The following is a 14,202-nucleotide window of genomic DNA, read 5'->3' on the forward strand; positions in this document are numbered from 1 at the left end:
GACCGTCCTCTGTCTTGCCTGTGCACTGAAACCTTGTCTGCGGTCAGGACACAATGGACCAGATTACTCCTGTTTCTGTTACTAGCTTCTGGAAGAGCTTCTACCTCACATGGCTGTGTGTTTCCTCTGAAATTTAGATGCTGGAAGAGACTGGAAACTGAGTATGCGTGACCCTTTTCTTGCAGAGACCTAAGGAGCTTTGGTGTGATTGTCAAATTGCAAAACCTCACAATATTTCTGGAACTACTGTGGATTAGGCACCTTGACAACATACCTTTTAAATAAATTGTACCAAATTCACTATGATATAAAATGAATAGCATAACTCTCTCTACCTCATCTCATCATGCTATTACCAATAATAGCATTACCAATACGAATCCTTCAGAGGGATAGCAAGGATACTGCTCGGTCAGATGTAATAGACTTTCAATGACCTGGATGAGTGAAAACATCATTCATAGACATACTTAACAGCTTAACAGTCCTCCAAGATGGCTGTACAAATGGCAAACAAACATCCCAGAAGATGTCATTGTGTTATGGGCCAGTTCTGTTTACTGCTTCATTCAAATACAAGGGAAACTGAGTGGTCAGCTGCAGGGGTGGAAAGTAGCAAACTACATGTACTATTGTTACAGTACTCAAGTACATGGTATCTATATGGAAACCGAGTGATAATGATCTGCAAATTATGCTAGCCAAAACCCATGGAGATACAGTATCAATACCTGTGGCATTTCACAACTCAACATGAACCTGCAGAAACACCTACAGATAAGCCATTAACTAGCTGAGCTATATTAGCTAGCCAGATCTTTGTTTTATAGTATGAAAGCACTGTATTAAACTTATGATATCAATTTGATGTTCAGTAGTGAGTACCTGTTGTGTTAAATATATCTATGTGCAGTCTATAGGTAACATTCAGGGTCATGTGTAAGGGGCATCTTTGCTAGATAGCTAACTATGTAGCTAGAAATATGTTTGAATTATTAGTATGAGATAACATGAGCTAGCTAGCTAGCAACACAACATAGGAAGCTACTGAATCCCAAACATCATTTGGCATAGTTAGCTAGCCATAAGAACAAAATAGATTATAGAACATTTTCTGATTTCTAAATTTTAGACAAATAAAAAGTAAATATAAATAAAGTACTTTCTCATTTTTCACCAGATGACTTATTTACTGTAACTTAAGTAATTTTCTTGATGACTACTTTTACTTCATGTTTTACTCAAGTGAGTTATTACTACAGGGGCAGTACTTTTATTGAAGTCAGTGTGATTTGCACTCTTTCCATCCCTGCTCAGCTATAAATTTGCTCAAGTTAATCGCCACAATAAAAAGTAAACAGCAATGGAGTAGTGTTGTCTTTAAATCTACTTTTAAATCATTGTATTACAAGGTTGATAATACCAACGGAAATCTGTTGTCAATCTATGTGATAAAATATATAACATGCTATTTAAAATGTACATGCAATTAAATATTAGACTAAATGCAAACAAAAGGAATTTTTCCTGGGACTGTCTGGCGCTTTTTACTACCGACCATCTCATCTTAACATCTCATCTGTTATAATTTAGGTTTAGTGAGTGTCAGTGGAAAGGCAACCTTGTGAAAGTCAATTATATAAATCATACCCTTGCATATAATAAGTCAGCTTATACCGGTGATAAAACAAAGACACTCCGTGCCATATAGACATACTATATGTTTTCAGTGTTACTGAAGGTGCTTTATACACACTGATTTTCAAAGCACTGATCAAACACTTTATTTTTAGAAACAGAAATATGATGCTTTGGCATTTCTGTTTAACTCTGGGAAATTTAGAGACATTAATTCCCATTGCCAGTAATGTATTTAAGAGAACAACCCACAGCAACAAAACCAAGTGACATATATGAGAAACTATTTTCTTTGCTTTTTCCTTACCTGGCAGTTTTATCTTCAAATGTCCACAGATGCCTTTATGTTATGATTAATTGGGTTCTCATCTGTAAATACTGTGTATATGTATTTTTGTTTACATAAATAGGACAATTAAGGGGCCACTGTAATTTTTTTTTTTTTAACAAAAGGAATCATTCATATTGGTTCTACCTTTGGGATATGGAAGAATTAATGTTGGTGTGTGTATGTGTGTAAGTGTATTGTTTGTGTTGTTGTTCTTTTGGCTGCCCCCATTAGGGGTTGCCACAGCGGATCATTGGTCCACATATTTGATTTGGCACAGTTTTTACGCTGGGTACTCTTCCTGATGCAACCCTCCCCAATTTGATCCGGGCTTGGGACCGACACTGGGAGTGCACTGTCATGTGCGATCCCCGTGGCTAGGGCTGGTTCCCTGGAATTGGACCCGGGCTGCAGCAGTGGGAGTACCGTGGCTTAACCACTAGTCCGGGGTCCCAAGTGTATTGTTTGTGTATTGTGTTGAATTGTCAGGACCAAAATCTGCGGTATATAAAAGCTATGGGCTTCTTTTTTCAAAAGTGGAAAAGTAAAACCATTTCTTTGTGGTTAATTAGTTTAAGGTTAGGGTTAGCATTAAGTGTTGAAAATTCTTATTGCATATGCACAGATGGTTACATATATACAATACATGTACATGTACATATACACATGTATATGTGTGTATGTACATGTATATGTATGTGCGTGTGTTTGTCTGTGTGTTGCTTGTTGTGTTGGTTACACAGTAGGGCTATATGGTCCCAATGCATGCATAAAGTAATGGCACATAAAGTAATGAATAATAATAATAATAATAATAATAATAATAATAATAATAATTCGGTGGAATCAATATAAACATATCATGTGTGCATGTGTACAAGAATAAAATACAGACATTTTATCTTTCCATATATTTATTTAAATGTTATATATATACTAATGTGCTCATGTTTAATAGAATATGTATTTTAATAGAGGAAATTAGAGAAAATATAGCACCTTTCTATTTGTTTAGCATTTCTGAAACATTTTGACAGTTAACCAAAATTAGACACAATTTTCCAAATACTACAGCAGATCATTTAGTGTCAAAAAAGAAATTAGCATCATGTCTCAGCAGAAGCACTAGCATGTGCTTCACCCTCTCTGGTTGGTAACAGTCACATGAAAGTGTATTTTGGGTAATTAAAAAAAAAAAGAAAAAAAAAAAGTCTGGTCTAATCTCTGTATGCTCGAATCTGCCTTACCATGATTCAGTTCAGTTCAACTTTATTTGTATGGTGCTTTTAACAATAGATATGTAGTGGCAGTAGCAAGGAAAACTCCCAGAAACAACATTAGTAAGAAACCAGGACACAGACTCAAATAGGAATTCATCCTCTTCCATGTGACACCGCATAGCGGGATTATAAATCATTACAATAATTTGCTGGCATTAGTGTGCTGCTCTCTGTGGATGCATGTGTGCATTAGTTTGTTCTACAACTCTTTCTTTGAGTAAGAGAGGCATGTCTGGCATGAAAATAATTCAAATAAAGGCTATCGTGCTGGTCACAGTGTAGTACAATAATCTGACGATGAGAATTTTTTTTTGCTTGATAGCATATTGTAAAATATTATTTATGGACCCTTTTGTTTCCAGTACTTTTTGCACAGGCATTTGCATGATGTCTCCTTTAGGAGTTTGACAACTACCTTAATGAGTTTGTTTGGATAAAATGTATATTTTTCTATGTGTTGTGTGAATACTAAAAAAAAATCTAGCACTTCAAGTTTGTATATTTGTTCTAAGGCTTCAGAATATTGAGGTAGAGAGTTTGAATCAAATACATGGCTATTGGCTATGGGTTTAGAATAGACACAGTATCAGTCAGCTTACTGCAGTTCTAATGGCATCTTTATAAATGTCTACTTAAGGCTGACTTGATTTGCATGGGGAGGTGAGTATACTATCAAATAAAGCAGAATAAACCACTTGTAATACTCAAACACATGTACATACACACGCTGTTCACACAGCAGAACCGCCACTGTTAAATTAACACCCACAGTCTCTGGTCTCCAGAGTACCCTGGCTTGTGATACTGCTCTTTAGTGTAGACTGCAGATGGTAATTTAAGCGAGTGCAGGTTTCACAGGGAAGAGTCATTAAAAGAGTGTCAATCATGTACAGTAATAAATATGAGTTAGCTGTAGATAAATCATTTTTCAAATATAGCAGTCTACCTAATCTTAATATTGCTGGGATTAAATCGTAAAGTGTCAGATTGCTAGTGCATTCATATAAATAAAACCCTGTTATAAATTACTCTTTACTGCTAATAATATAATCCCTAAATCTGTTATTACTGCATTAATTTCATTGTAGCATTTTAGACATGCTGTTTTGGTTATGTCAGCTTTAGTGTTAGGTTGCCTGAGCACCAGGAAGCATGACATTAAATCTTTTCCACGAGATGACTGACCAGGCGCTGAAGATCTTGAGTACGCATGCGTGTGGTCTCAAGAACCTCCTCATGGTTGGTGCGCTCCTCACTGCTGTAGTCGGACACCACCTTGTTGGTAATGAGGGAGAGGCCAAAGACACGCAGGCCACAGTGACGTGCCACCACCACCTCAGGTACCGTGCTCATTCCTGCAAAAGAGTTAAAGAAGGAGAAAGGCTACATCTCACCCTGCGTTCACAGAAGTTCCTAATGTCACTCCAGGTTTGTATATTGTGAGCATATAGTGACTGTCCAGCTTTTACACATTTAAAATTACCAAACATTTTTGGCAAAATGCATGCAGTGCACTGTATTTATACATGTCACTGTATAATTTTTTTAAATTTATTTTTTCATTCATAAAACTCAGGAATTAATACATCAGAACCAAACCAAATGAAGTTGTAAGAGAAGAAAACTGAGGGGACATTGGACAATTGCTCAAATGAAATCATTCGATTTGTTGCTTTTCCACATATATTAGATGTTTCAAAATAACTTTATACTTATGTTACAGTAGAGGGAAAGACCTGGGCAGTGGGTTATCCTTCGCTAAGTAGTGAATAGAACACTGTGTTTTTCTCCTTTAACTTTACTATATTGGATTAAATTGTCCTAACTTTAGATCTGTGGCTGAACTGTTCTGTTATCTTTTCTTGTAGCCAGTAGTGTTGCCACTATTTTAAGGTGGATAAGTTACATGCAGCAGCAATGCCAGTTTACTTGTTTTTATAGTGCTTAGAAATAAAACTATAATTAAACAGGTTAGTTTATACCACATTCCCATGGTGAGTTTGTGAGTTTTCCACTCACCTACAGCATCTGCCCCCAGTAACTGAAGCATTTTACACTCAGCTATGGTCTCGTAGGTAGGTCCAGCCAACATACAGTATACTCCCTGTTTGATGAAATTAGCACAGCCCTGCTCCTCGGCTATCTGCCTGGCCAGCTGTGCCAAGTCTTTATCATATGCATCTGACATGCAGGGAAAGCGTACGCCAAACCTGCACTTACACATGACACATAACAACAGAAGTTCAGGCAATAGGAGAGGGAGCTCTGTTGTTCAGATTCTATGCTAGCAAGTTCAAAAGAATTAAAATCCAAGGACAAACATACAGCCAAGGTTTTCAATGGTTCATCTTTATGCTCAGATTGTAGTCTGCCTCTATTTTAAGTTGCACAGAAAAAAAAAAATTCTGGCAACTGAATAAAGTGTAGTTATTCACATGCAGAACCATTAGCATTATGATGCTTTCAGGACATAAGAACAGAATTGAATATTTGCAGAGCAATAGCAGAACTCACAGATTCACAATAAGACAAATTCTGAATGATTTATTTTAGTTCATTGAACATAATGTGCAGTTTTCCCCACTGCTGTTGAAACACCCACATAATGAGGTTCAGAACATGTTTTAATGGCTTGTGCCATTAAAGTAAAAGTCTTTGGATCATCACTGATGCAACACAAATGTATGTGCTATTCACATGCATTCTTGAGATAATATCCAATACGGCATAAGAAAACCAAATGTCAAGTTTCTCAATGTGCTGTATGTCTGATTCATCAGTTATTTCTCATGTTGAACCATAATTAAAATGGGGCTTCACACTGTCAGTTAATAAGCAAACAAAGAGCAGGATCATGCAAATAACAGCATTCTTCCGAAACTTACATGAAGCATCTGAAAATTAGAAATCTAAAAATGATTAAGTGCCTTAGATGCTTCATATTTGTAATTATATGAAAGCATGATAGAACCCTTATTACAGATAGAAACCAGTAACTCACCTCTCATCATTTGGGCCACACAGAGGATTCTGACCTGCAAAACCAGGAATATTGATGTGGTCCTTGATCATCATAATGTCTCCCACCTTAAAATTGGAGTTTAACCCTCCTGCAGCATTTGTAACAATCAAAGTCTCAACTCCAAGAAGGAAAAAGACGCGTACTGGGAATGTGACCTGTGTGGGAAAGAAGAGGTGTATTTTTTGCTGACTCAACAAAGCAAAAGTGTAGATCCAGATAACATGTTCTGTCTTTGACCCCTAAAGAAATGATCACATCTATGATTCCTATTTATTTATTTATTTATTAAATTGTAAAACAGGCTGAACATATACACAGCTTCAGCACACCTGACTGAATGTTTATTGTTTGATCTTACAGACATTTTGATCTAAATGCTTCAAATCCCAAGAATTCTCAAAAATTATTTTAGATCATAAAAAACATAAATAGTGATGGTGATACATGCCTATGTATGCATATTTTTTACATGTCCCTTATGAAACAGAAAAAAAACAAGTTAATTTTCCAACAGTCTTGAAAAAGGTACATATGTACAGCGATAAGCCATAACATTAAAACCACTGACAGGTGAAGTGAATAACATTGATTATCTCGTTATAATGGCACCTGTCAAGGGGTGGGATATATTAGCAATATATATTACTGCTTTCACCTTGTAATTTCATGAATGAGCCTACACCTATGTGTGATTAATGATGCTCTTTTTATATGCTATGTGTCTCGCATTGAGAAGAGAGGACCACATGAGTGGTCCTCACATCAATCAGGGTGTCACAATGGTACAAAAACCCAGGAGTAAGACTGACAGGCACTCTGGTGCAGCCCACCGGTACTCCAGCCATCACTACCATGCCACTCCATCACACTCACCAAGCTGATGGCCCAAGATGAACTGGAAGAATTCACTGAGCTCTTCGTGAGTGTCGTGTTAATGTGAGCATGGCCCAAGTCTCAGTAGACCAATCTACTTCTCTCTTTGCTTTCGGGTGAAACCCAGCTGGCTAAAATTAGCTGGAGTACCAGGATTTGAGGATGGCAATCATCCAGCGGGTCAGCTGAACCATTTGTGTTTGCCCAATAGCTTCGGGGTGCCTGTCGCTGTGTTGCTGGAGCAGTTTGTCGCAGGATTATTGGTGGGTTTATCAGAGTGGGTCCAATCTTCCCTGAAAATTCATTGAAAATGACCCCTTTGAAAGAATTTGTGTAGTCCTTGTCAAGCCATTAGAACGGACCACACAAGGGCATCACTTTGGATTATACAATGCAATACACGGAATACCCATCATCATTGCAGACCTCCTGCATCGGGATCCCGATAGAGATTCTGACTGACCAGGGAACTATGTTTATGTCACGCACACACTTTGCAATCTGTATGAATTACTAGGGATTAAGTTGATTCATACCAGCATTAACCCCAAATAGATGGACTCGTCAAGCAGTTTAATCAAACGCGTAAAAATAAGATTCGTAATTATATGATTTGTGCACGATGACACTCGGAATGGCTCAAAACCCCATCATTTGCAGTACGATAGGTCCTGCAAGCCATTTGAATTACTGTGTGTGAGATTAACAGTGCTTTTTTAATATACTACATGTCCTGTCAAGTACATATAAAATAAAAATGAGTAGTTCCCTTGTCTGGTACTGCATGTATAGTTTGTACTTGCACACAGTAATTGATATAGGCATTCATGAATACTTACTAATTGTACAATATCTGCTTTTACATGTTAAAATTCTCTACACAATTCTATCACCAAAAATGTAGCTATTCTGTTTTATTCCAAAATAACATATTCTATGTAAACTGTAGCTTGTGTTGTATAAACTAACAAATGGTACAAATTAACTAAATGTTTCATCCTTCTGCTCGAGGGGAACAGATAAAGGGTATATAAAATATAAACTTCCTCCCATTCCATTATCTTGTTCAAAGATCCAGTCATAAACAAGCATATTCTGAATTACATTTAAGGTCATTGAACTGTAGTTTCACTTCACGGAGAGTCTGAAATGAAGAGTAAACCCTTGCACTCTTTGTTTCTTTGCCAGTTTTCTAAAACCACATTGCAAGTCTTTCAGGTTTAATCATAGACTGTAGCTCCAGCTCGTATTTCAAGAGCATGAAAAGGGGCACCTGGTCTCAAAAAGAGCAACATTACTGAAGAGAGGTGTCTGTAGTGGAAGCTTGCTGTAGGTTAACCTAAATGGTCAATGGTTAAATAAAATAAAATTTTTGTGTCTGATTAGAGGTGTATGATTTATTAAAAGAAAGTGTCAATTGAAAAAGTATTGTCCATCTTTAGCTCATGCATCAATGTGTATTACTAGCTGTTAGAGTCTAAGCTAGAAGCTCGCTTGAGAGGCTTTAATTTGTGACCCTTAGGAAGCTTGTTTTAGCTGCTTTCCACATTTGATGACACCACTCCCATTATATCATATAAATTGTTTGCAGTTACAAGTTACTGTTTAACACATGCTAGAGTATTGCTGCAGCTTTCATCTTGTAATTTCATGAATGAGCCTACACCTATGTGTGATTAATGATGCTCTTTTTATATGCTATGTGTCTCGCATTGAGAAGAAAGGATCACATGAGTGGTCCTCACATCAATCAGGGTGTCACAATGGTGCAAAAACCCAGGAGTAAGACTGACAGGCACTCTGGTGCAGCCCACCGGTACTCCAGCCATCACTACCATGCCACTCCATCACACTCACCAAGCTGATGGCCCAGGATGAACTGGAAGAATTCACTGAGCTCTTCGTGAGTGTCGTGTTAATGTGAGCATGGCCCAAGTCTCAGTAGACCAATCTACTTCTCTCTTTGCTTTCGGGTGAAACCCAGCTGGCTAAAATTAGCTGGAGTACCAGGATTTGAGGATGGCAATCATCCAGCGGGTCAGCTGAACCATTTGTGTTTGCCCAATAGCTTCGGGGTGCCTGTCGCTGTGTTGCTGGAGCAGTTTGTCGCAGGATTATTGGTGGGTTTATCAGAGTGGGTCCAATCTTCCCTGAAAATTCATTGAAAATGACCCCTTTGAAAGAATTTGTGTGGTCCTTGTCAAGCCATTAGAACGGACCACACAAGGGCATCACTTTGGATTATACAATGCAATACACGGAATACCCATCATCATTGCAGACCTCCTGCATCGGGATCCCGATAGAGATTCTGACTGACCAGGGCACTATGTTTATGTCACGCACACACATGAATTATTAGGGATTAAGTTGATTCATACCAGTATTAACTCCAAACAGATGGACTCGTCAAGCAGTTTAATCAAATGTGTAAAAATAAGATTCGTAATTATATGATTTGTGCAGGATGACACTTGGAATTGAGTTAAGTGGCTCAAAACCCCGTCATTTGCAGTACGATAGGTCCTGCAAGCCATTTGAATTACTGTGCGTGAGATTAACAGTGCTTTTTTAATATACTACGTGTCTCGCAATGAGAAGAGAGGCTGGGCAGAGAGAGTCTGTGGTGACCAGATCCAGGTCTTAATTGTTAAACTGAGCAAAGACTCCTTGTCTTTTTGGCAAATACTGGTTACAAAACATATTTAAAATTGGACAGAAGTGACATATCCAAATAAAATAACTAACTGCATTTATACTCACTGTCCACTTTATAGGAACACCTGTACACCTGCTCATTTATGCAGTTATCCAATTAGCCAGTCATGTGGAAGCAGCACAATGCATAAAATAATGCAGATACAGGTCAAGAGGGAAAAATGTGATCTCTGTGACCTAGAGACTGTTGTGTTTGAAAATCCCAGAAGATCAGCAGCTTCTGAAATACTCAAACCAGCCCACCTGGCACCAACAGTCATGCCATGGTTAAAGTCATGGAGATCACTGAGATCATTTTTCCCCATTCTGATGTTTGATGTGAACATAAACTGAAGCTCTTGACCTGTATCTGCATGATTTTTTGCATTGTGCCACTGTCATTTGATTGGTTGATTGGATAACTGCATACATTAGTAGGTATACAGGTGTTCCTACTAAAGTGGATGGTGAGTGTATATTTGTAGGTGTGAGGTATGTTTGCTTTACAAATCTCTATTGTTAAGTACTCATTTTGTGCTGCTCTAATCAATATTATTCCCATATTTGTCAAGTTCTATATAGAAAGAAATCTTGAGCTCTTTCACACTGAATGGATTTAATTTGTTCTCAATTCTTTTCTCTAATCTATGCTGTATGAGAAATGTTCAAATACTGATCAAGTGATAAATAGGTTTATTTCCTATGAATAATTGTCACTTTCTATTTGGTTTGATATCAAGTCTTGGTTTTTAAAGTGAGTTTTCTGTTTTACCATTCCTTTGCTTTTCATAAGCAGAAAAATATATGGAACGACAGAGCATAGGGCACAGCCTTTTTGTAAATAAGGATGATTCTCACCACAGCAGTGTCATAGCCCTCGTAGAAGTGAAAGCGGCCTTGCATGCAAACACACTGCTTTCCTTTCAGCTCCCCGAACACCAGCTGACCTGCATGTCCTGCTACTGCAGAGTGAGTAAGAGAGAGAGAGAGGGAGAGAGAGAGATTATTTTTCTATGCAAATGTAAGCAGTTAATAAAGACAGACAATAAAGTGAAAGCGTAATTGCAGTTGCTCTTGATTTGTCACAACTCTGGTCCTTTAACGCAGCAGATAGAGCAACTATAATGATATAGCTTGCCGGTAGTCATACATTTAAGTTGGTATTTAAATGTAGGTTAGTCTTTTTCAAGTGCCAAGAATGTGCCATGACTGACTTGTTGCCAGTGTTGTGGCACTTCCGTGTACAAACACTTTCCCATGCTTAGTTGTGGGAGAGCCCTGGTTCTCTTTTCTTCTTACAAATAGCTTAGACTTGTTTCTGGTCAATTGATGGAACATTTGTCTTGAGGCATTTGTGTCAGCCAACTAAAAAGCTGTTTTAAATAAAAATCACCTGTCAAATTAATAAGCATTAAAGTCAATATAAAATAGTAACCTAATTTAGGCACATTGTGGTTGGAAATCACATGAGCCCATGAAGTATGCATACCTGTACTGTGAGGGAAATGTGGGATGTCCTTATAAAGAAAAACAGTCCTGTTGCTCAGCAGGTCTGACAGGCCACCAAGACCTGATCCACAGATAATGGCAACTTTTGGCTGGATGTTTGTGTGAGCCAGCAGCCAGTCTACTGTCTCTTTGCATTCATCATATTTGGACCTAAAGCCAGAGAAAATCATTGCTTCTGTTATTAATCTCAGTCTTGAGATTTATTCTCAGTCTTGAGCACTCGTGAGTTTAGGCCTTGGTCTAATTTGGTGTAATACTGTGCTGATCATGGTCATTCCACACATCATGAAGACTGAGGCTGTCTAGTGCACACTATTACTATATAGTGACTATTAAGGTCAAATATTTCCTGCAGGAATTTAAATGCAAGTGTAAAACATGTAAGGTTTCTTCTTTTGTTGACTGACTGGTAGATAAGAAGCACAAAACATAGCTGTCGGTAACATCTGCTTTGCACCACCTTTCCTACCTCCGTTTACACACACCGACATGAACACTACAATGAAATGAACTGTCATCTGCAGTAACCCCCATCAAGTTCTCTTGGCAATTTCATAGAGACGAACAATAGTCTGAGATATAAGGTAGAAAACCACAGCGCTTACAGATAAAGGGACCAGTGCACAATAGATTAACACAATTTATGGATGTTCTACACATCTAGAAATATTTAACCTTGTTCAATTCTGTTCTATTCTATGTAGACACAGTTAGAAACACTAGATAAGTCATTTCTTCATGCCTCATAATGTATAACATTGGTCTCATTTAAACAATAACTATATTATTGTAGTTAAGTGGTGTTCTTTCCAAGTAACAGATTGAAGCCATTCTGTTTATAAGTGATCACAGCTAACAGACACACATGCCCAAACTAGGAAAAAAAGCACACATACAACTGTTTCGTGATTTTCCAGTAATAATCCATTGCCTGCTAAGGAAGTATAAATACATTAAATTAGACCAAATTTATATTTTATGTTTGTGAATTAAAATAACAATTATAAAATCTAGCTATAATAATCTTGATTCCTATTATTGAATAGTAATATGTTATACAATTAAATTGTAATAAGTTGGCAAGTGATAAGTAGTAAGTTAAGTGTATCACTAGTATGAGTGTAATGAATTTACTTCTGATAAGAAAGTGCTCTAAAGGCAATACTTTTTGTTTCGCTCTCAAAAATGCCCAAGTCCCCATGCTATTTAGTAACCATAAAATGTCAATGATCATAAATGTTTATCTTTGGCTGAAGTTTTATAGGCCAAATTTCAATCTAAACTAGAACTGACAGGGCTGCAAGTACAACTTTAACCTCGCTCAGGTTTATTCGTGCAGATAGATTGACTTTTGTGTAGCATGTGGTTGTCTATGAGCGTCACGTGACATGGAGGTCGCTTACTGGGGGGAAGGGGCGCTGTCCGTGGTGCTGCAGTATAAAGCACACACACACACACACACACACACACACACACGCACTGCGGGATTAGCACTTTGCATGAGGCTGCATAATTCTGGGCTTGTCTCTATGGGAGTCTGGAAAGCTCCCAGTGAATGCACAATGGAGAGCCTCGTTAGTGCCCAGTGCAGCTTTCAAAAGGCCTAATGTGCTACTTTTGAAAAGCTTTGGCAAACAGTCTACACTGAATGTGGTGAATTTAACCAGTGCATAGTCTGGCCCTTTAAGAGCGGCCCCACTGACATGTTGGTATTCCCCAAACAGGAGAAGAGGACAGCATTCATCTCTCACACAGCTACTGTAACAGAAAGGCATACAGTATGTTAAGGACATAAATACAGTAACGCCTGTGAGAGCTCTGCGTGATCCCCAGCTATAACAATACACTGAAATTGACGTTTTTTTCTTATATTAGTTAGCTAGTAGGACCTGGAAATTTAAACCGTTTGCTTAAATATGCTTCATGACTAGCCTAGAGGAGGTATTGATTATAGAAACAGCGCATAAAGACATAATAAAGACAGAATATGGAATCATTTTAACGAAAACATTGTGTCTGCGCGTCGACCGTTACACAGTGGTCTGGATTAACAGGCTAGCAGTAATGTGACCCTTCTCCTGGCATCAGCAGGTGAATTATGAATTATGAATTATGACTGGTACCTATCGCAGAGGCTCCATTCTCCAGATAATCTTACCTGCACTGGCTGGATGAGGACATGTCCGGAGCGGCTGCGGTGCGGAACCAGAGCAACTTTACTGTTTAATTTCGGTTACAGGAAGATTAATTGTAACCAGGCGACGGGTCATAAATACGTGATACTCTCGAGGGATGGCGTGATGGAGGTGGAGTCGCAGAGCTCCTTTAAAAACCGCACTGATAATCCAGTTTTCTAACAGGCTGAGCCGCTCAGTGACCCAGAGGCAGAGCGCAATGAGAACTGGGAAACGGACGGAGAGAGAGAGAGAGAGAGAGAGATAGAGAGAGAGAAAGAGAGGTTATCCAGGCTCGCAAGTGAATAAACTGCTAACAGGTTACTGTAGTGCTTTATAATGCTCCTGGCTGCTGTCGCGCGCTGTTGTTTATGCTAAACAGTTGCATGATTATTGTGTTACACTGCAGCTAGATATGACAATTTTGGTCATGTCAAGCATTTTTGGATACATTTCATCCATAACATGTCTCCTTCTACACTACAGAAGCCTCATAAAAATAACAAAACGCAACAGAAACTTTATTTGGCTATTTTTGTCCACTCGGCATCACTGCATTATCTCTAACTTAACTACTTTAAATGAAGGCTGTAAGCTCCGCCCACTTGGCACAAGAATGCCAGATCTTACATCTCTGAAAAGCTTGTTTCCTGAAATATGTGACTTTATGTATCATTATGA

The 14,202-nt window shown here is 38.2% G+C and overlaps 1 protein-coding gene across 1 annotated transcript; it reads right to left on the bottom strand.

Moving 5' to 3' along the window:
* Window positions 1–2,862: 2,862 nt before the first annotated feature.
* Window positions 2,863–13,795, bottom strand: pnp6 (purine nucleoside phosphorylase 6). The gene is made up of 6 exons (XM_026927774.3): window positions 13,506–13,795; window positions 11,328–11,497; window positions 10,697–10,800; window positions 6,248–6,423; window positions 5,266–5,456; window positions 2,863–4,601 (listed from the first exon to the last, which is right to left on the bottom strand). Exons 1-6 carry the CDS (start codon window positions 13,526–13,528, stop codon window positions 4,405–4,407), a joined length of 861 nt encoding a protein of 286 aa, XP_026783575.2. The 5' UTR covers window positions 13,529–13,795; the 3' UTR covers window positions 2,863–4,404.
* Window positions 13,796–14,202: the final 407 nt, after the last annotated feature.

This window comes from Pangasianodon hypophthalmus, chromosome 6 (assembly GCF_027358585.1).
Source record: "Pangasianodon hypophthalmus isolate fPanHyp1 chromosome 6, fPanHyp1.pri, whole genome shotgun sequence".
NCBI lineage: Eukaryota > Metazoa > Chordata > Actinopteri > Siluriformes > Pangasiidae > Pangasianodon > Pangasianodon hypophthalmus.